Below are 21,718 nucleotides of genomic sequence, written 5' to 3' on the forward strand. Positions count from 1 at the left end.
AACCTGTCTCACTAAGGTGCTCAGCAGCATTAGAGTAAATCAACTTGAGGGCAGTGGCAGCAGCTTGTAGTTTGCTGTATCCCAGGTGCTTTCCTCAGGTGAAACCTATAGATGGCAGCATATCCACAGCACATCCCCCAGTCTGATCTTTAGCAACATTTTAAAAATCTATGTAGAGTTGTTAAATGTTTTATTGCTCAAATGTGTTTTGTCACTTTGGAGTCATGTTGAGGTGAAACCTGGAGTGCATGTGCTTTAACCCTGAATCATCAGAGGTAAATACGTTGATAGAAACATAGAAACTGGAGACACTGATGTCCACTTAGCTTCATTTGTTTCTTTGCCTCATGGGGAAAGCACACAGTGTGGTGATGTGGAGCGATCTGTGGAGTCGCACTGACCGCACGTCCTGATCAAAGTGTTCGCTTCAGCTTCAGCTTCATCTTCAGGGTGAAAGCAGCTCGACCGCTGTTGCAGTCAGGGCGATTTCAGCGGAGCGCATTCCTGCACAGAGCTCACACCGGAGGACGAGCAGCGGCCGAGCAGACGCACACACACTCACACACACACACACCGCAGCGCAGCGCTACGCCTCGCAGGGGCCGGGAGCTCACCTAAAACCCCAGATCGGAGGTGAAGGAAGTGTCTGGGTGTCGCCCGAGCGGAGCGCGTACATGTACATCAGCCTCGGCCGAGGGTAACGCTGTGTGTTCGAGGACTGGACGCCGCGATGTCGGAGTTTCTGGTGAGTCTGCTCGGGGAGCGGCTCGTCAACAGCGAGAAAGCCGAGGTGGACGTGCAGTCGCTGGGCGCCAAGCTGTCCCTGGTCGGGCTCTTTTTCGGATGCAGCCTGAACGCCCCGTGCAAGCAGTTCAACGGCAGCCTGTGCGAGTTTTACAGCAGGTTCAAAAAGACATCCGAGCACAAGGATAAATTGGAAATCGTCTTCATCTCGTCCGATCAGGACCAGAAACACTGGCAGGACTTTTTGCACGAGATGCCGTGGCCTGCGTTACCTTTCAAAGACAGACACAAAAAGGTAAGATGGGCTGTGGTGATGAGGAGGGACACGGGCTGCAGATCCGTGTTAGTCCCCGAGCAGGGTGACTGAGTAGAGGACTGGAAAGCAGAGGAGAAGCCCTCGATAGGCCACGTCTGCCTCTTCCTTCCCTCAGTGCACAGGTGGATGAGCTTTCATTTAAGTCATGACAACAGTTTCCTTATTCAACCTTTAACCTTTTTTTCTTCTAGTCAGATGACCTCAAATCTGACAGTAATCACTGGGTGTGTTTGTGTGTGTGTGTGTGTCCTCTCTTTGAAGCACACACACACACACATGCAGAAGTGCACTGTGATGTAGTAATTTATATTTCCATTTAATTTAACCTGGACAATAAATACACAGCTGTGAACTGTTGACACAGAATTGAAGGAACCATTTTTCCTCATCACTTAATTTTAATAAGATGATCTGAATATGGACCATCACTCAGTTATACAGAGGAGAGGACACACGTTTAATGTTCTTCAGTTTAAACTCAGGGAATACTTACAGAAGGCAGCAGTAGTAGTATTTCAGCTGCGAGTATAACCTTCCCACTAAAGGCCTTTTTATTTGACCATCTTCTCCATTTGTTTCAGTGTTCGGAGGATTTAGAGATAATTCCTCAGATTGTTCTCACTTATTACTTATTTCTGTCTCATTTTAAGAAATAGTGCTTGTTGTTGCTGTTTTTATTTTAATGTAGTGCAAGTATTAGCTTTTTATATGAAACAGGTATTTTATAAAACTAACACACACATTTTAGTGACTGTATTATTAAACTCCATCATTCATCTCTGCTTGAATTAGAGTGTAATCCAATGCAGCGGTGAATGTCAGTAAGATATGTTTCTTTTGTTCACAGCTGCCACACAGAAACAGAAATTGCTTCCAAATATCTTAAGGGGAGAATTACTGTTCTCCATGACAAATGGAAATCATACGGCAACACGCTTCCTTTATTGGTCATGAAGTGATATTTGCAGCTGCATGTGCACAAAGTGTTTTGAGACGGTTTAAATGAAGGCTGTGCTCCATGCATTGTGTGTGTCTGTGGGCCGTCGCAGCATCTTGGTTGCAGCACAGGTCTTTTTTTTTTTTCTTTTTTTTTTGCTGTTTGTTAATCTATATATAACTGCAGAGGCATGAACAAAAATATTAAGATGGATTACAGTTGCATTGCATTAGTTATATGTGATTGTTTGCAAAGTAAGACGCTAGCGTAGGTAATATGTGTATAAAGTGACCTGAACAGTTTTGTGGCCCACGTCCTGTGTGAATTTTTTCTTTTTCTTGTCTGTGTAGGTGAGGCGTGGAACTTGGACTAAATCATTGTCTTGTAAATTCTTTCAGATTGCCAATGATGATTTCCGTTACACTTGATAATGAAGTCCAGGCGTGAATAAAGGCTCTGGGGCGACAGAGGAGTGCAGGGGCTGGGGGTGCGGGGGTGGTTGTCTTGTTGCTGTCTGGGGAGGGAGCGGATCACGGCCTCGGCCACAATGCAGTGTTATTGTGTCCTAACTGCCATGTGAGGAATATCTGTGGCATCAACATAGCCGTTGTTTGCGCTCTCGATGGCCTTGTGAGAAAAGGTTGAAGCCAGGTGTGTGCACAGGCCTGCAGTGTTGTTTCTGATCAGCCTTCCTCCACTAGTCTCTGTATGTTAGTCAGAGCCTTCCCCCGTGTCTAAACAGTGTGTGGGTTTTAGACCTTAAATAAAAAAATTGTTTATTCCCAATTTAGGTAGCTGATGCCTTTTCCCCTCTGTGTGTTGTTGGTTTAATTAGTTGCCTATTGTGTGGGGATTTATGCATCTTGGCAAAACACGCAGGTGGTCACTTCTGGAAAAGAAAATGCACAAATTGGAATCTTTGTGGTTTTAATTAGAGGCAGTTCATTCAAGTGCTACAGTCACATTTAGCAGGTCAGGAAATTTTGGGTTAGCTGGTGATAAAATTGGCCTCCAAAGTAATCTGGAAGTCAGCGTGAATGACACCGCAGTGTCCGACGGACATAATGGGGAGGAGATCTGTTGACGTTGTGGCTCTGCGGGCCCTCTCGCCCTCTCCTCTCAGGATTTTTTTTTCCTCTCCCTCTCTCTTTTTTGACTTTGTGCAAGCAAAGCTCATCTCCTGGCAAAGGATGCAATTTTTCTTCAGTCCTGTCTTCCAGAGCCTCACCGCCCACCTAAAACTCTCCTCTTCCTCCTCCTCCTCCTTCCTGCACTGTCTTGGCTACATATCTCCCACTGGAGGCTGTCCTCTTTTCTTTTAACTCAAACATCCCTGTTGCAGGAAATGTTTGTTATTTAATTATGAAGGGATAATATTCTTGATTAAACACAGAGCAGAAAGGAGGTCTGCTTTTCTTTTTGTTTTTTTTACTTAAGGTCGAGGCCAATCCTTGCTCAAACGTGTCCTTGGAAAAACTTGGCTTTGTTAATGGACTGAAGTGTAGTTTGTCTGATACTTTTGTCTTGTGAATATTACACATGGGTCAGCCATAGGCTGTTTCTGCTTTATTTTAATATGTCAGCAGTCTTTCTTCTCACATGCTCCGCTCTATTTGTGGTATTCTTCCCAAAGCCAGACAGGCCAAGATATCAGAGCTTTGCTTTCATACAGCATACAGAATATCCTCTATTGTGTGCCACAGGGGACCCTCGAACCGCTAGAGTGGACGTCTGCTTGTTGTTCGATGGAGGCCAGCTGTCTGGGCTGTCTTGGCTTGCTGGCACTGCCTTACATGGACTTGTGCAGCAGGAGTGAGAGAGTTGCATGTAAATGAATTAAAGCCGTGGCCAGCACCACGTGAAAGCCCAACTTGACCAAAGCTGAGAAAACAAACTGAGATGCTGCCAGAGTTGTTCCTGCAGGCTCACCACGTCGTGCTGAGATGAGGGCCGCTTTTTCAAGTCCTCCTGGACAGGACACCCGTCCCTCTGCCTCACAGCCAGGGGCTAAAGGTGCAAGGGGCTCCATAGAGGGGGTTAAAGATGCCTTTCATTAATATTTTGATGATCGTCTGAACACCGCCGTGCTCATCTGCTCATCATACACCTCAGCCCTCCTTACCCCTGTGTTAAAAGTGTCTTGGGAATAAAAGAACCCTGCATTGTTTTATCTGCAGGTGATAATTCTCACTATTTGATCTGTCGGTGTCGCGTTGGGTGTTCACAGGCCTGTGTCGCTTAGATGTTTTCTTCCTTGCCGGGTTCACTTGCACAGCGTGGGCTAATAATGTCCAACAGAATGCGATGTTTCTCAGGCTCCTGTGATGTGGAACATCACTTTATAGTTAATTGTAGGACTCGGAGACGTTTGCCCGTTTCTGCTCAGCCTCCGTTTTGTGGGAACAAACATGTGTGGTATCAGCAGGACATCACAATTAACTCTTTAGGATGATCAAAACTCCCAAATCAGCTTTAGCAGAATAATTTAAAGGCAGTTTTACTGAAAATGAAACCAGTAGACCAGTAAACTCCTCCTCAGGGTAAGTTGCCCACTATGTATGCAGAAGTAAACTAGTGCAGAGCAAGACAGGGCCCTACTATGCCAACAAAGCTGTGAACCAGCTCTGATCAAAGAGGTTTTAGTAAGTAGCCTAATGTGACGTTGGCCATAGGACTTAACAGAAAAAGAGCTAGTCCTAATCCATACTTCAAGACATTTGATCCTGGAAGATTAAATGACCACTAAAACCCTCAGGCTGAAGTTTCACTTTATTTCAACAGTGAACTTTTCAAGTCCAAAAATAAGACACTTCTCAATAACTGAGTAGTGGAGGTACCGTGTCGGGGTCTGTAATCCAGTTTTGGGGCCTTGGGTAATCCAGTTTGTCCAATACTGTTGCTTGAAGTATAATCCTCTTTTTTTATCTTTACACCTCCTTAATGCTTCAGACTTTCATTAGATCATTATTTAATTATACATTTTTGCTTTTATGCTTGAGTTATGATTGTGTAGGTTTCTTTTTCTTTACTTAAAGCTAATTGAATATTTGTGTTTATGTGTCATGTAAACTGCTTTAATACTAGTTGTATGGATCACTTCAGAAACCACAGTGTAAGTAGTATTTTATAGTATTAGAATCACTCCTATTTACTGTGTACGTTCCGAATCGCACCATTGGGATTTGAGTTACTCTTCCTTTTCAGTCTTGGTAAGCTGACCTTGGAGAAGCCGTTACCTTGACTCTGGCTGGAAGTGTACATGCCCGGCTGCAGCGCTGCAGTTTAATGTGGCTCCATTGTCTTGCAGCTGTGAGGCCTTGTTGCCGCGCGCCATGTTTGACAAGAGCTTATGTAAAGAACGTGTGCAGACACCTGCTCCGCTGAAGCCGTTCAGGGCCACAGGGCATGGAAACAGTGTGTGTTTGTGAGAGCTCAGGATACTTGGCATTGCCAACTGTTACATGTCACACCACCAGGCTTGTGTTACTGTCCTCTTTCACCGGCCATTGTGTCCTCTTTACTGGGAGATGTGTAATATTATGAGAGGCCACAATAGAGATCTCATCAGAGGTGAAGTTCAGAGGCTTAAGTTACCCAAGTGAGAGTTCAGGGAACAGTCCCACTGTATGTCTTGTAAAACCCATTCCCTCCTGCAACTCGATCTGTTTTCACTTCCGTTATCTACCCGTTAAACAACAACACACAATAGCTGTAAGGGCTGCGACCTCCGTCTGCGGACCACAAACCACCGAAATGATACTCTGGGACTGACTTTTCCTCTTTGTCCCAGTGTTCTTCGGCTGGACTGTGTGGTTTTTCGGGTTGGGACTTTCTGAAGTGGAGTGACGTTAAAGATAATGCTCATGGCTAATACGTTCACCGCAGTCTCTGCAGTAGCTCTCAATGAGAACAACAGATGATTCATCCACTGTACTTGCGTATCCCAAACCAGCCCAATTGTCACATACTTACAAGTGAAATCATCCAAACCAGTGTAGCATAAGTTCAGCAGGCGGTCGCGTCATATTAGTTTTGGATTCTACTAATGACAGGAAAGCAGCTTATACCATGGAAAAAAAAACAAAACAGGTGGTTATTTCGGCTCATAACTACACCATCATTTGCTGTGTGTTTTTTTTTTTTTTTTATGCTATTGTTACTGTGTCCAAATGTGCTCCTCATTTTCCCCGAGCTGAGAACACTTCATGGATGGGTTGTTGTGCCTGGACCCTCCCCCAGTCAATAGTCCAGTCTCTAATTGCCCCCACACTGCAGCTCAGCAGCCCTTTCCAACATAATAGCATAGCCGCCCCAGGGGCATCCTGCCATCCAGAGCTGTCTTTCGTCCTCCTTTTGTGACATCTCCTAGATTGAATGTTGGTTCTTTGTCATTGTCGAGTTTCCCCCTCATCATCACCACTGATCATATTTCTTAATGATGGATACACGCTTTGGACTATATCTACATTTTTATCAGTGACAATGAATGACATCTCATCTATCAGTGAGGGGCAGTGTTGATTTGATGTAAATGTATTCATGGTATGAAAATGTCCGGCATGACAAGTTTCCCCCCTCTTGGACGATAACTCTGTCCCTTGCATGTGACCGCCGCCTGTCTCCCAGGATGGAAGCTCTGTTGTTTGCGTGCAAGCTGTAGCTCTCGCTTGCTGTGGTGTTTTCATCCAAGTGTAAGTGTTCCTGCAGCTCCTGCTCCTGTCAGAAGAGAGGCTTGCCCTACAAAGAGAGCCACTGTCTCAGCGTGTAGCATGGTACACTGGCACCAGCCCCGCTGTCTTGCCTACAGTCTAACTGTTGCATGCGGTGAAGGGATTTTCATCTAGCAACTGCCAAGCATGCATTCTGACAAAGTGGGGAAGGAGGTAGCTTAATTTGTTCAACACTGTTTTCTGTTTTTATGTTGAGAGGTGAAATTTCTCACTAATTAGAAAAACATAGAAATGATGTTTTGATGAAAGACTTTGGTGATATTAAGCATTTATTACAAAAACATGTTGGTGTGAGACTGAAAGTAATGAATACACAGTTTAAATAATTTGCTAGGACTAAGTAATACATGAAGTACAATAAATTGAAATGGTTGGTCCCAACTTGCAAAAAGATGTAGCGCTGTGTCAGACAACCAAACTATATTAAGTGTTGGAATTTGAAGTGTAAGTGCATATGTATATAAAAATGAAGAGAAATTGTAGTCACGTTGTAGTCATTGTCTTAAGGTAAAGAGATGTGAAGGGAGAAATAGCTCCACTCTGCTTGATTGTGTGCTGAGGGCAGAGCAGCATTCACAATACATTTCCTAGTATACAACACTAGGCCTGTGCAATGTAACTATTTTAATATTGTGAGATGAGTTGTTGGGATTTTTTTTTTTCTCATAGCTCAACACTTATCATGGTGTCATGTGTAAGGATGCAGATCCTATTGCATTGAATACAAAATACACATTTTGTCCAGTTAGAATTTCTAATGAAATTTTGACAATGGTACCAGACAACACAATATTTCCAGTACGCCATATCCCAACACTGACCAGTGAAATCCTATGACAACCTGTCAGCGTGTGCGTGCACTCACACACCTGCAGTCACTTGGCAACAGACAGACTGACGATGTTCACTGAGCACCAAAGGAAATGGAACAATATTGAATCCAGAAATAGCTCTTTGTCACTTTCTTTAGGACAGTTGAACGACACTTACTTCAAAGAGTTCATGTTAGGATAATGGTTCGACTTTGCTGACCTCTCATAATTCAGATTAGTTGGTTCTAACAGATGTTTGATCCTCACATCACTCCTACACAGATGCTACGTTTACAGCTCACTGTTAATCTCCTCCAGGATAATGAGGCAGCTGAGGATATATCATGTGTCTAATAAGGTCATATGCCACTGCATACGACTTACCAGAAGAGTCTTTTCCATAATATTGAATCAGCTCTTTCAGCTTTTATGGTGTAGCTCAGTAGCAGGTTAAGAGTTTTAACAGTGGCAGAAAGAATGAAGAAGTATAAGTAAGCATCCTCAAACATACTTTTTGTCAGAGCTCAGCAACTCAAGAATGGTGTAGCTAATTTAAATGCTGTCCTTGCAAGGTTGGCGTGTTATGTTAAGAAAAAGTGGAGGAAAAAATTGATGGGAGTCTGGCTGAAGCAGATCTTATGGCCTGTAGTTTGCTCATTATTTTTGCAATAACAAGAGAGTCACTTGGAATCATTTCCAGGCAGATCCAGCTCCGGCTTCTCCAGGAGAATGCACATTATGCATGTTTGAATTTGGATCATTTAACATGCTTCTATTGGGATTATCAGTCTGAATATTCAGAATCCTCTGCAGCTGGGCTCGCTGAGTTTACTGCTCCTGTGTTATTCGACACCACTGCAAACAGCACGCTCTGCACATAATTGCACATCATATCTACATGGACAAATGTATATGTTAATTTACCCAGTGAGCATCTCTCCTGACATGCATGTGCATGCTCAGATGATTCTCCAGAATACATTTGTGAGCTATTACTCAAGGTCACCGGTGGGCAAGTTAATCTAAGAAACAAGTGTGGTCCCGCCGTGTCTTCTATAAATTGAGTCATGATGTACATCACATTAACATGCTGGGTTTCTTTCTCTGCTGGCTGCAGAGTAGTTATTCTCACAGAAAGCCTGTGGGGAGTACAATAATGCCACTGTGCTTAATGCTTCTTTTAGAAAGAAAGCCTTTTTGGAATACCACAGTCCAAAGTTTAGCCTAATAATCCATCCTCAATCCAGTGATGTTCAGTTTACTATCATAGGTCACAAAGAGAAGCAGTAAGTACTCACATTTCCAGCCTCTGTGAACCTGGATTACTGTAATTTATTAACAAATTAAGCAAACAGTTCTATCTATGATCTATGATTCTTACCAGCTAGTTACTAATTTTTCTGTGTGTTACTTTGGTGCTTGGAGACAAAATACTGTGCAGCGGGTTTCTCCGAGCTAAAAACAGCTGCCTGCTGCTGGAAACAACACTGATGAGGGGAGTGACAGTGAACCAAAACGTTTAATTTGTGGGTAAGAAGGATGCTGTAAAGCTGAGGGACGGTTGGTTTCGAGTTGGTTGATAATTTTCTGTGGCTTTCACATTGTAACTTTCACATCACATGTAGTCAAGTGGAAAAATGAAAATATTGATTTGTGCCGTTTTTAATATATTTTGGTTTTTAAAGGTGCAGGGTGTAAGATTAAGAAATTTCTAGCAGCAATTAAATTCTTCTTCTTGGTCGTCTTATTCTCGTTTGTCTGCTAACCTGAAGTAATCAAATTTTAAGATGGGATTTGAACTTAAATGTGTGACATTGCCTCTCTAGAGCCAGGGTCCATTCTGGGCTACCATAGAAACATGGCAGTCTCTGTGAAAGCAGCCTATGTACCTAGAACCGTAGTGATTCTCATCTTTATGTGATTACAGACAAGTAAAAACATTTACATTTAGTTATTTGGCAGGCGCTTTTATCCAAAGTGTTTTACAATCAAATATATAAGTCAAGGAGAAGAACTAGAGAGAGCTATAGAGAGAGCTGTTTCAGGTTCATAAGTGCATTTTTTAATCTTAAATCTTCAGAAAAAGATTTAAGTTGAGAGTGCAGAGGTGGGCAGGTCGTTCCACCATCGTAGAGCTTGAAAGTTTAGCCTGAGATCTTTTAAGGTGAAGTGAGGGGACCACAAGACGTTGTTTGTTTGCAGAGTGCAGTGAGCGAGAGAGATTGTATAAGATGGTGCTGTTGAGTTGACCACTTTGTGGGTAATGGTCAGGGCTTTGAACTTGATGCAGGCAGATAGAGGAAGTTTGGGATCATCTCGAGGGGTTTGATGGTGCATGCTTGTAACCGCGTCAGTAAGACTGTAGTCAAGCCAAAACCGAATTATGAATACTTAATTTAATTTCTGCAAATCGAAATTACTCAATGCACCTTTAAAGTAAATAATGTCTGTTTTCAGAAACCTAGTTCCTCAAGGCTGTGCAATAACTTCAGCTCAACAGAAAGCTGTAATACTTGTTACATTATAACCACATTATAGGACGGGATATAGTTAATGTTTAAGTCTTGTTTGTTCACTTCAGCTCCTAGTAAAGTAAACGAGCACAGAACTTGACCTTGGTGCTGAGAAAAACATGGATTATGTATAATGTGCAGCAACAACCGGCCAGATGATGCACCGATGGTAGCCCATATGGAGGTATTGGCAATGTTGCTGGATGCAACAGGGGGAGAAATTAGAGGGAAGGCTCATGAAGGCAGGGTAACACTAACAGGAAGCAAGGGCGCCATGGGAGGTGCTGATTATCAGAGTGCAAGGGATTTTCATCGAGCGCCTTCTGAGCGAAGAAGTGGCCTTGGATTCCTGCTAGAAGTAGTTCCTCGAGTGTTTTCTGTCTTCCTCTGCTGTCACGTCCCATTTTGAAATCAGATACGCCGCGTCTTTGTTCCATAAGAAAACCAACGCATGCATTCCTCGCATATTCCAGCTCTTATAGTTGGCACTAGGGGAAAGTCTCACACAAATCATCAGGCATTTTTAGCGGTTGAGAGAGTGGACCCCCTGCTGAGGCTGCCCTGTGGCTTAGCTCTGGCTCTGTGGTAGAGGCTAATCGCTGTTTTTATTAGTCTTTTTTGTGCCCAATCTGTTTGCACAGCGCACCGATCCCACGGCCACGTTCGAATCAAAGGGTTTATCAGCTTAAGCCTGTTGTAAGGAGCAAGAAAGGTCTCATCTTTTCAGCGAGGAACGAGAGCGGCCCTCGGACACAAGCTTCCAGGCAATTAAAGACGCCGCGGCCTCAAAGAGAGATTACTGGCGCACAGAGTTGTGGCCGGCTTCTTTCATTGTTCACTCACTGTTGTGACACATGATGATTGGTGCTGCTTTCTCAAAGTGTAGAGGAAGAGAGGATAAGTGAATGTAGTGACCGCGGTTTTATTTAGAGAAGATTCAGAGGATGGAACACTGAAGTATGGATTTCAAAACAGTTACTTAGTAAATTGTTTTCCTGCAGAGTGATAGTCAATCTTCAGCAGTACTAGCAGCCTTTTCTTTAGAGCTGTGGATTGGTTTCCTTTTTTGAAACACACAGTTGTTATTCTATTATTATTTAGAAGATAAATTCAATTCCGTTTCCACCAGCTTGTCTTTGATTTTCCATATTATATGGAAACATAACATAACATAATAGAGAAGCATGTAAAGCTGTTGTGACGCGTGTGACCAGCCTGGCCCTGCCAGCTTAAATGCTGCGCCCAGTAGGACTGTCACCTGTCTATATTAGGGCTGTCATGATATCAGTTCATTCATAATCATTTAACTACATGATTAATATGGACAAAAGAATTCACTATAAAGAGAGAGATCTATTTTTAAGAGAAAAAATATATATATAATGAGATCTTTATCATTATCTTTCACTATTATTTTGTCTTTTGTGTCTTTTTTGGCAAATGTGTTACACTCAAAATATAATCTTCGGAAGATGGACAAAGAGTCTGTAACCTGTTCAAAAGTGTATAAAAAGAACAATTACTTCCAATGGACAATGAAAAAGCAATCTGATGCACAAATAAACTGGCAGGAACTACTCTTATTGTGCAATACCACCATTAAAGGGGAGACATGATGCATTGGTGGAAAGTAATGTTGTAAAGGGTTGGTCTAGTCTCTTATTGTCGGTAAGCTAAACAGCGTTAGAAAAACAATTACACCTAGTTCTTAGAGGTGTGTTCCATCTGCACAACAATGAAAACGGATACCAAATATCATTAACAAATATAATGTGATTTAAGTAATAACACCAAAAATTCTGATCTTTATTGAGAACAACCATAAAAACCTCAAAGTGCTAGTGGAAAAAGTATGTGAACCCTTGGAATTAATAACTGGTTGACCCGCCCCTGGGAATTTATCTTCCCCCCAATCATTGCAAGCTGGCCAGGCCCTGATGCAGCAAAGCAGGCCCAAATCATGATGTTTCCTCCACCATACTTTACAATTAGGATGATGTTTTCATGATTATATGCAGTGACCTTTTTATGCCAGATGTAGTGCTGTGTGTTTTTTTCCAAATAGTTCAATCTTAGTTTCATCAGTCAACAAAACCTTTTGCCAGTACTGCTGTGTAGTGTCAATGTGCTGTTTGGCAAACCTCAGGTGTGCAGCAAGGTTCCTTTTAATAAGTGGCAGCTTCCTTCGTGGTGTCCTGCTGTAGACTCATGAACACAGATGTTATCCAGTTCTGTCGATGTCTTCAAATCTTTGTCTGAATCTCTAGGTTGTTTCTTTAGCTTATTGATGAGTGTTTGTTGTGCTCTTGGGGTTCACATACTTTTTCTTGTCACTGTATGTGAAACTGTCAGTTACACTCAAGTCAAGCAGGACAATAATGATTAAAAGTCCAGCATCTGCGGCCATTAATAAGTAATAGAAAAAAAAGAGTGACCTTAACCAAGGCAGTATCAGTTTGTGTTTTGGATGAAACCTGATTGAAATGATTCAGATTCTGTTGTGGGAATGTTATGAGGTGAGAGGTTAAACCACTTTTTTCTAGGATTCGAGAGATGGAAGACATATTTATATGGATCACCTGTGTTCTTGACTCCTAAAGAGCAAGTCACCTTTAAAAATTCAAAACACTTCGTGTTTGTAGAAAGATAAATACATTGTGTTTTCGAGTCTTTCTAAATGTGAGCACAACTTGAGGCTCGTGTCTTTTATGGCCTCATTCTCTGTAGGAAATAATGTGTGACTTGTGCGACCTGTGAAGTGTTAAATTGAGTCAGGAGACCGTGCGAGTCTAGGGAGTGGATAAACACAGGCAATATACTTAACTCACCCTCCGCTCCACAGCTCACCAGTGTGTCAGTCGCCACCTGCTCATTTGACAGCGCTGCTGGCTTTTTTGGAAGCAGCAGGTGTGCTCATCGAGTCCAAAGGTAGCAGGTTCCGCTCTGACAAGTGTGGCCTGTGTTGTGGTCATTTTGTCTGCGCTTTCTAAGATCATCAAATATCTTTAGTGCAGTCACATGAATAGCCGACTGTTTGTGTGCATACAGAGACTTACAAAGCTGATGAAGTGAAACAGAAAAAAAGGAATCAGGAATGTCAGCATTTCTGCCCCTTCTCTTTTTATCATAATTATAGTGCATAGAGAGAGCCACAGGTATGTACTATGCTTTTAAAAGGCCAAAAGTGGAGAATGAAACTAAAAGGATTATTGTTGCACTTTTTTCTAGTGTGAAGGAAACCAGGCTGAAAGAGAAAGGTGAGACTCTGATCAAGAGACAAAGTGTGTTTTTATTCCTCAGCAAAGAGCAGCTTATTGTAGCTGAAAACCCTACATGTGGAATCATTTCTCTGCTGTCCGCAGAGTTCAGTGTTGCCGCTGCCCTGGAGAAACAAAGGCATCTTCATCACTTCCTCTTCGCTTTGTTGCTCCAGGTGTTCGCTGCCTGAACTGCAGAGAGGGAAAAAAGGCAACTGAAAGTGTTAGGCTCTGCTACGTCAAAATGTTCACAAGTGCTTTATGAAACTCTATTTAACTTTTCCTCAGTCAGACTTGTTGCTATAGCGGCTGATGATGGAGGGGGGTGCAAGGAATCCTTTTAACTTTGTGGTGAGAGGGGAAAAAAATGTGGGTAGGGACCAGCCAGGGGGGTTGAGATATGTTCATAATATGTACTGTAATTACCCTCTTTAATTACTAACATCAGAGCATAATCACTAAATATCAAGGCAGCATTTGACTAACAAGCTATTATTGGTGGTCTTTTTATTTAGTTTCTTTTCCTACATAACAGCTTTTCCCACAGGACACCCAACTTGTCAAGGCTTTGACAGTTGTTCGAAGTACAGAACGTGTAAAGCTTTGGGATTTTATTTTATTTTTTAAGAAGAGCGGTGTATTTTGTAGGCCTTTAACACATTCCTCCTTCATCCATTCTCAGAAACTAAAAGCAGAGCCAAGTTAAATATCTGGCGTAGCCTCAAAGCACCGAATATTTCTGCAGAAAGTAGAGCCGTTCATGAAAGTCCATAGATAGAGATAACAGATTGTGCGGCATTTGCGGCCACTTGGTTTCCAGATTTAAAAAAATTGGATGTACCACACTTTGTACCAGCATATTAGGTAATAGTACACTAGGGTTTTTTGAGTATGAGCATTTTATACAAAGTCTTCTTGGGGGAAGAGAAGCGTTGCGACTCTGAGGTTGTGAGTTTTTACGACGCCCTGTCAGAATGAAATGAGCTGTGCTACACTATAAATATAGGAAGTTCAACACAAATATTTCTGTAAAACACATTTTTCAAATCTCAACTCTAGTATTTCTTTCATTACAGCCTCTCTTCTTACTCTTCCTTGTCCGTTTAGTTTCCATTGTTAGACCCTTGAGTTAGTTTGGCCTTAAAAGCCAAAGCTTCTGTCCTAGAATCATCTTTTAATCAGGGTGCCACCTCTTCCTTGATGATCTGGATTTTTAGATATTATCCACATGACAGAATAGACAGTCATAGGCAACCCTGCATACCCTTTTCCTTTTCTTTTTTTTTTTTTTTTGGATGACGGTGATGAAAAGAAGGAAATGGTGCACTTTGAGCGATCTGCACTATCTTTGATCTCCAAATTGCTGGCATTACGTGTCATAATATTCCATGTAAAATTCCTCAGATTACCATGCTTTTGATGTTCATTCAGCTTTGATATCCCCGCACCGTAATTATGAATGTAACTTTGGATTTTGTGCAGTATTTATGCCATTCAATAACGCCTGCTTCTGCTGCTCATTTATGCAAATGCGCAGATAACTCTTCTTTATCTGAATCAGGGAAATGTGCTCCAGTCACAGCCTGTTTACATAGATGCCAGTGGAAAATATGCTGGTGGTTTTGGGATTTGGCGGCGCAGGCGTGGTTAATGCAGTTTGTGTACTTGGCACAAAGTGAACAGATTGAGAGACTGAAAACAAGAGTGAGGCTTCAGCCATGATCATGGGCCAGCTTTTGTGTTTGCTAGTGGTGAAGTGTGAGCAGCTGTAGGAGGATGCCAGCAAGAGGAGTGAAGCAATTACAGCAGTACGCTACCTTAGTCACCGTTCACTGTTCAACTGCAGCTGTTTCCATTCAAAGAATTTCAAAAAAGCAAATGTAGCTCCAGGATTTGATGTCATTTTTTTAAAGTAAAGCTGAAAGTGGCTTGCAGGGATCTGTATTTGCTAGATCATGGTGTCACATTAAAAAAGTAAATACAGGTCAAGTTTAATGGTCAGAGGCTTTGACACAAAGTGAGAACAGACACTTAAGTGCGGACAGAGCTACACTGAAGATTTATTATGAGCCTGGGGGGCTTGGCTCACACCATTTTGCTATGTTGGTTTTTATAGACATCAGCCCGTAGAGGTGTCCCCTTCCCACCAGACAAACCAGAGCAACATGAGCAAACTGGGTCAGGGATCTTCTGTTTATGCCTTGTACGTGTTTTCATCCTCCTGATGGAATTTTTTAAACATTTGTAAGTTGTTTGTCTTTTTCTCTATGAGGTATTTCTTCTTCATTCCCCTCCTATGTTTTATTAAAGCATCAGCTAAGCTGCTTCATCAGGACTGTTTAGTTGTCACCTGATCAGATTTGACTGACGGTGGCCTGTGAACATACAGTAAATATCATAAATCCATTTAACTAATTGTGTGACTGACCTCACCCTAAGTCCACAGGCTGTGACTGACCAGTTGCCTGACCCAGTGATCATTTTGGTGAGTTCCTTTTTACAGGAGGTGAATACTCACAGTAGACTTTACCTGACTGGGCCACCAAGCTGTATGCACCTTGTTGTTCCGCTCTAGTGAGTGAACTGACGAGCTCTAATAGGCTTTAATCGTGTAGAGCCGTGCTATTTCAGCAAAGGAAGGGACGCATTTGCACATTTCACATTTCATCCTGTCTTATTAGGTTGTGCATCAGCAAGCCTCTGGTGATATGATACACATCACTATACAGAGGTGACTATATGGTAAGATACTGCGATGCTGTAAGCAAGGTAATATATTTGATCTTTTAAAATTCAATTTTATTTAAAAGACACATTTCTATATGCATAATATCCAAGCAAAGTGAACATTTCATCTCTAACATCTGGCTGTTGGGGGTTTAAACACAGTATAAATCAGTATCAGTATCAGTATCAGAATCAGTGTCAAGAAACCTAACTTCACTATAGCCAAGTGTCTCAATATCTTTGTCACACCCCTGTCTCAGTGGACACAGTATGAATTGGCTGAATGCTTTTTTTTTATGGGCACTGTAATCACCCTATAACTGTTACCACTTTATTTCAAGTGTTGCTAAATCTGAATATTGCACGGACGTGCATGATGCACTTTTTTTTTTTTCCCCTAGAACACGAAATGAACATATCCTTTCTAACGTTTAACACACTCATGTGGGACCCTACTGCTCATAGTCGGAAACAGATTGATTGAATATGTTGTATAACAACAACAAGAAGTGGGCTCTGTTTTGTCACAAATATAGAATGCTTTCATAGCAGCACATATTCATTCTCCATGGCCCCAGCTCAAGGTCTTTTTGATAATTGCATTTACTGACATGTTGGGGTTTGCCTCTCAGCAACATCCTGCCCAGCTATTTCCCAGATGAGCAGCACTCTGTCATCTCAGGCTGCCAAATGCAGCCGCTGAAAAATGGAAACACTCCAGAAAGCAATTGCTCTGGTCAAAATGATTCTAAACAGACCAGTTTACTTAAATATTGGATTACTCCTATGATATATACATACGTTTTTGCTCATCACATATTGTGGATTTCATGTTTTTGTGGATACTTGTGTGTACACTTGGACATGTGAACCGTAAAGTAATTTCAGTGCTCATGAGCAATGAATGTCTCACAGTTTCCTGTTATTCGGGAAGGCTAGAGTTTCAGGTTTGTTTCCAGTGTGTGCCACTCTTCCTGCACACTTTCTCAGGCTTTAACAATAGCCACCTCGTCGCCGGCCCCTCGTAATCCCCTTTGCCGCCTATCCCTCCCCTCCTCCAGCCTCCTTCCCTAGTCCGAGCACCCCGCTGTGTTGTCAACATCAACCAGTCGTGCTAAGAGCTGCTGCAAATTTGGATGTTTGGAAATACTACAAAGCCGCTTATCTTAAGTTAAATGCTTTGGCTTTGAAATCTTGAATGGATTTGAATATTTAACTTAAATGCACGTGTTTATGTAAAAGCTAGAGGACCTGGAATTATAGGTTTTTTTTATTAGTATTATTATTATTTTGTTTCTTTTCAGACAGTGACACAGTCAGATAAATATATCCCAATTTGCAGAGATACTTTGATGTGGATTTTTATTGGTGGTACAGAATTACCTTAGGTTAAATATCTCAATAGAGTTGAAGCTTCTTATCACATAGGGTGGGTCTGTATGTTTTTTCTTCATTGGTCAATGTAGACTGATCTCTATCAGCTGTAACTCTCCCCTGTTTTTTTTGTTGAAGAGATTCTTTCAGCTTGATTGAAATTGTAATTATTCACCCATTTGTCTCTTTAAGTATTAACCAACCTTTATTTCTTGAATGGAATGGCAAGTGACGAGTGGTAATTGTAGATCAAGGCCAGTAACTGGGGACCCGTTGGTCTCGAGGCGGGGGGTGGGGGTTGGCTGGCGTTTGATTTCAGGCTTTGGCGACTGGCTTCCCTGGACGTCTGATATGCTGCTTGTGGTGGGACCTTAAAACAGCGCTGGCTACCAAGTCAACCGCTGCTCACAGCGACTCTGGCATTGTGCCTCATGCCAGCCGTACAAGAGCTGCTCTTTTCATTTCATCCCTCACAGAGTGGTTCCTGCCCTCCGCCCCAGGCTGCAACAAGCATCGTTGTCATTCAAGCTGAGTGAGAGTGAGAGCTGGAAGCGAGGGTCTGAAAGGCAGTGACACTCCAGAAATCCACTTCAAATAAACAATTAGAGCGCGCTGATACATGGGACTAACGGGCTTTTATGAGTATACTTAGAAACCGCCTTGCTGCTGTTGAGATGTTATTAATTATTAGCAGGCTTTGCTGCAAGTGAAAGCTACTTAGCTTTTTCAGGTGATGTGTGAGAAGGAGATTCTGTCTGGGAATATGTGAGTTTGTCGTAGAGGAATGGGTACCCTGTTTTTCCTGAGTGCTGGAGCGGTACCTCATCAGCTGCCACAATACTGCTCAATATATGCAAAGCCGTCTCTTGACAGGGCTTGTTAGCATCAATACTACACTCCTTCTCCAGAGATTTATTTTAATATGGGCCATTATCGTTGATAAAGTCCCCCGCTCAACAGTCTGCTCACTCCCTTTGTGACTTCAGTATCCTTAAAGAAGCCGCATTATCCAGCTGCAAATGTGCATGACTTTACTGTTCCTCTTTCAATTAAACCTCCCAGCTTTCCATCCCAGATTATGATCTGTTACACATTCCACTACAGTGTTAGAAAACACTAATCACAAAGCTGGAAAAGGCCTGAGTTTGAATCTACCAGCCAGCCAGGTGCCCTTCTCACGTAGAGGTTGCATGTTCTCTCAGTGCTAGGTACTCCGGTTTCCCCTCTCAATCCAAAGACATGCATGTCTTAGGGTAACTGGGGAGCCTCAATTGCTTGTAGGTGTGAATGGCTCTCTGTTTTTGTATGTGTCTCTGTGTCAGCCCTGAGATAGGCTGGCAGCCTGTCCAGGGCGTACCCCACCTCTCACCCTAAGTCAGCAGAGATACGCTCCAGCACCCCCACGAGGAATAACAGGAGAAGCTGTGAAAAAAATGGATGGATGCAAGTATTGTATGTTTGTCTGTACTATAGAGCCCTAGATTAATGTGCGCCTACCTGCTGGTATTTGGCTGGTTCGTCAGAGGGAACCCCAACTCAATAGCTTCCTTTTCCGCCTCCTTCGAAAACGTTCTGTAAACAGGATAACGCAAGTAATGTTCAGTCTTTTTTTTTAATGTTTTTATTTTTTTTTTTGGCTATAGCCCTCCTGTGTCTGTGGCCTGCTGCTCGCCAGCGCCCACTACAGTTCTGGAGAGCATCATTGGCAAAGCAAGGGCTTGCACTGATATGAACACTGATTGCTGTGGACAGAGCACACTCTCTCACAGAGGAGCTTGTGCTCTGTCCTTTGCAGCGTTTCAGCCTTTAAACTACAATATAAACATATTTTTATAAATAATTTAATATATATGTTATCTTAATTGATTTAAGATGAAATCAGTGCTCATTAGCTAATCAAGACATTAATAGAAGAATTGGGTGCCTTGTCTTTTTTAAAAAAAAATTATTTCAGATCAATATAATGATGATGATATATATCATATATATAAGTACAAAAACAGTGTCATCTGTTTCCACAGATCTCTTCAATGTATTTTTTACCCACCAGACAGACTCCTTTTAGACTGAGATATCATTAATACAACAAAGGTATCCTTTACCACAATAACTGCTTTATTTTTCACTCCTCTAAAGACCGGCTCTGTGCTATTCATCATGGCCTAATGGAAGACAACCCTGCAGGAATTAAGCAGCTGTTTGAAATTAATCAAATAAACCTCCCAACGCCTTTTTTTTTTTTTTTTCTTGTTGCTAAGGTCTCCCAGAGAAAGGAAACCCAGACATTTTGCTCTGTAGACTGCTTCTAAGCTTTACCAATTAGGCAAATAGCTTTATCGATGTATGCAACACATCACTCCTCTTGCTTTCCAGTGACTGTGCTGACAAGTTGATGTTGGATGGAACTCTGACAGAGGAATAGGATTTAATATCAGTAAGAAGAAGTAGTATTTTGTCTCTAAAACATCACATCAATTGTTCCTGTTATTCTTTGACATTTTTTGTAGAGCTACAACTCTGGGGGATAGATGCCAGCTATAGAGCGTAGATGCTCTCTAACTGGAAAAAACCATGCTTGCAATTTGACTGACACAGGGAATCATCTTCAGGCTGTAAATCTCGGTTGCTAAGGGACCAGACTGGTGGGCTTCTAATGGGCAAGCAGACCCAGAGCAATCTTGGGCAATTACTAAACGTAATCATTAAGATCTACAGAAAAGAAGGGAAGGGCGCAGCACTGTGAATTCATTACGGGGTTGAATCATGAGATGAGCTGTAGTTATAGAGACATAAGAAAAAAACTGACAGGGCAAAAAACACGGAGTCATTACGAGCCAAGTGCTTATGTTTGGATGAGCAATTAGTGGTTATTGGATTTCTGTGGACCACTGTGGAATGGACTGTGGAGGAAAATCAATTATATTAGCAGCATTGCATCATGTCTCTTTTGTTTTCATATTCCATGGTAATTCCATTTAGGCTGGAGCTTGCTTGTTTTTGTTGTATGATGTATGAAAAACTGCTGACTGAATCACCCTGTGGAAGCGGTAAAGCATTTCGGGATGTTTGTGAGCTCATTAAAAATGGGGGTAGGGTGGGTGTCATTGTCAGATCTGACATTTCTCTAGGGAGGAATGAGTTGGATGGGGGAAAAAAGAAAGTGTCCCATACAAAAGTCCAATCTGGGCTGAACCAGTGCAGGCTGGTGCATTTGCTGCTCACTTGGCTGGACCACCCAGACTGATCTGGTGGGCAACACAAGTGAACATTGTACTCCTCTGGGGAAAAGATCATGTAGCAGAATTGCTTTCCAGATGCATTTCTTGCCAGAGACAATAGGCTTAATGAACAAAAAGGTGAATACCACATTGGGACCCAATTGCCTCTTATGTCAAATAGTCATGACTATTAATTATAAAATAAGACTGTTGTCCAAAATGGTGATCAACAAGTATATTCTTTCTCCAGTCTCCTGATGAAGACAACTTATGGTGACACCTTATTGGGTGGACACCTAGCTCCAAATTGTGCCTCCTGTGTAATACATGGAATCACACTAATAACTAACTGATGAGTTTATTTCATTTCACAACACTTGCCGAAATTATTTTCTATTTCTTGAATTTGAAATTGCCTCACACATTTTTTAGCACCTTTGTGAAATGAAAACTAGAATTAGCTGCTTGTCTGTCCAGGCTCGTCTTCTAATCAGTTTATCCATGACTCCGAGTGGATGTTCATGCCAGATATAAGGAAATTCCCTCCAGGCATTCCTGAGATAATTGTGTTGGCAACAAAGGGACAAACTCAATTTTTTTTATTTGAATCCAAAGCGACTTACAAGTGACGTACAAGGCAAGCAAAATATCTAAGCCAAAGAGAAGAACTGGACAGTGTTGTTGGAAGAGCTGTTCTGAGCGTTCTGTACTAATTCACCATCTAATTCAACTTTGTGGTCACCAGCAAGTTATGGCAGTAGTGCTACTGGTCACCTGCCCTTTCTATTCGACATCAGTGTCATTTCAACACTTCCCATACCATGAACTTACTGGTTTATAGTCAAACACAGATTGTCATACTTTTGCTGACCCTTTAGCCATAAAAGGACAAAGTATTTCTGAACGCATTATCTATCTTGATGTGCAGATGACAATAAATCTTGATGAACCATTTCAGAGTATCCAGAGTGTGAACCTCTCTTCCCGAAATACTTGTGTCGTCTACTTCCACCAGGCAAAAAGGTTTTACATACAAAACATCACCATACTTTACTAAATTTCTGTCTTTTTATTGACCCTCAAGGCCCTC

General features: G+C 42.0%; 1 protein-coding gene across 1 annotated transcript in view; it reads left to right on the plus strand.

Annotated features, from left to right (window-relative positions):
- The first annotated feature begins 291 nt into the window (after positions 1 to 291).
- Positions 292 to 21,718, plus strand: part of nxn (nucleoredoxin) — a 52,964-nt gene continuing 31,537 nt past the window's right edge. Inside the window, exon 1 of the mRNA XM_026376984.1 lies at positions 292 to 1,039. Coding sequence (XP_026232769.1) covers positions 731 to 1,039 — 309 coding nt within the window. The 5' untranslated portion in view covers positions 292 to 730. The remainder of the gene's footprint in view (positions 1,040 to 21,718) is intronic.

The sequence above is a fragment of the Anabas testudineus genome, chromosome 13, assembly GCF_900324465.2.
Source record: "Anabas testudineus chromosome 13, fAnaTes1.2, whole genome shotgun sequence".
Taxonomy (NCBI): Eukaryota; Metazoa; Chordata; class Actinopteri; order Anabantiformes; family Anabantidae; genus Anabas; species Anabas testudineus.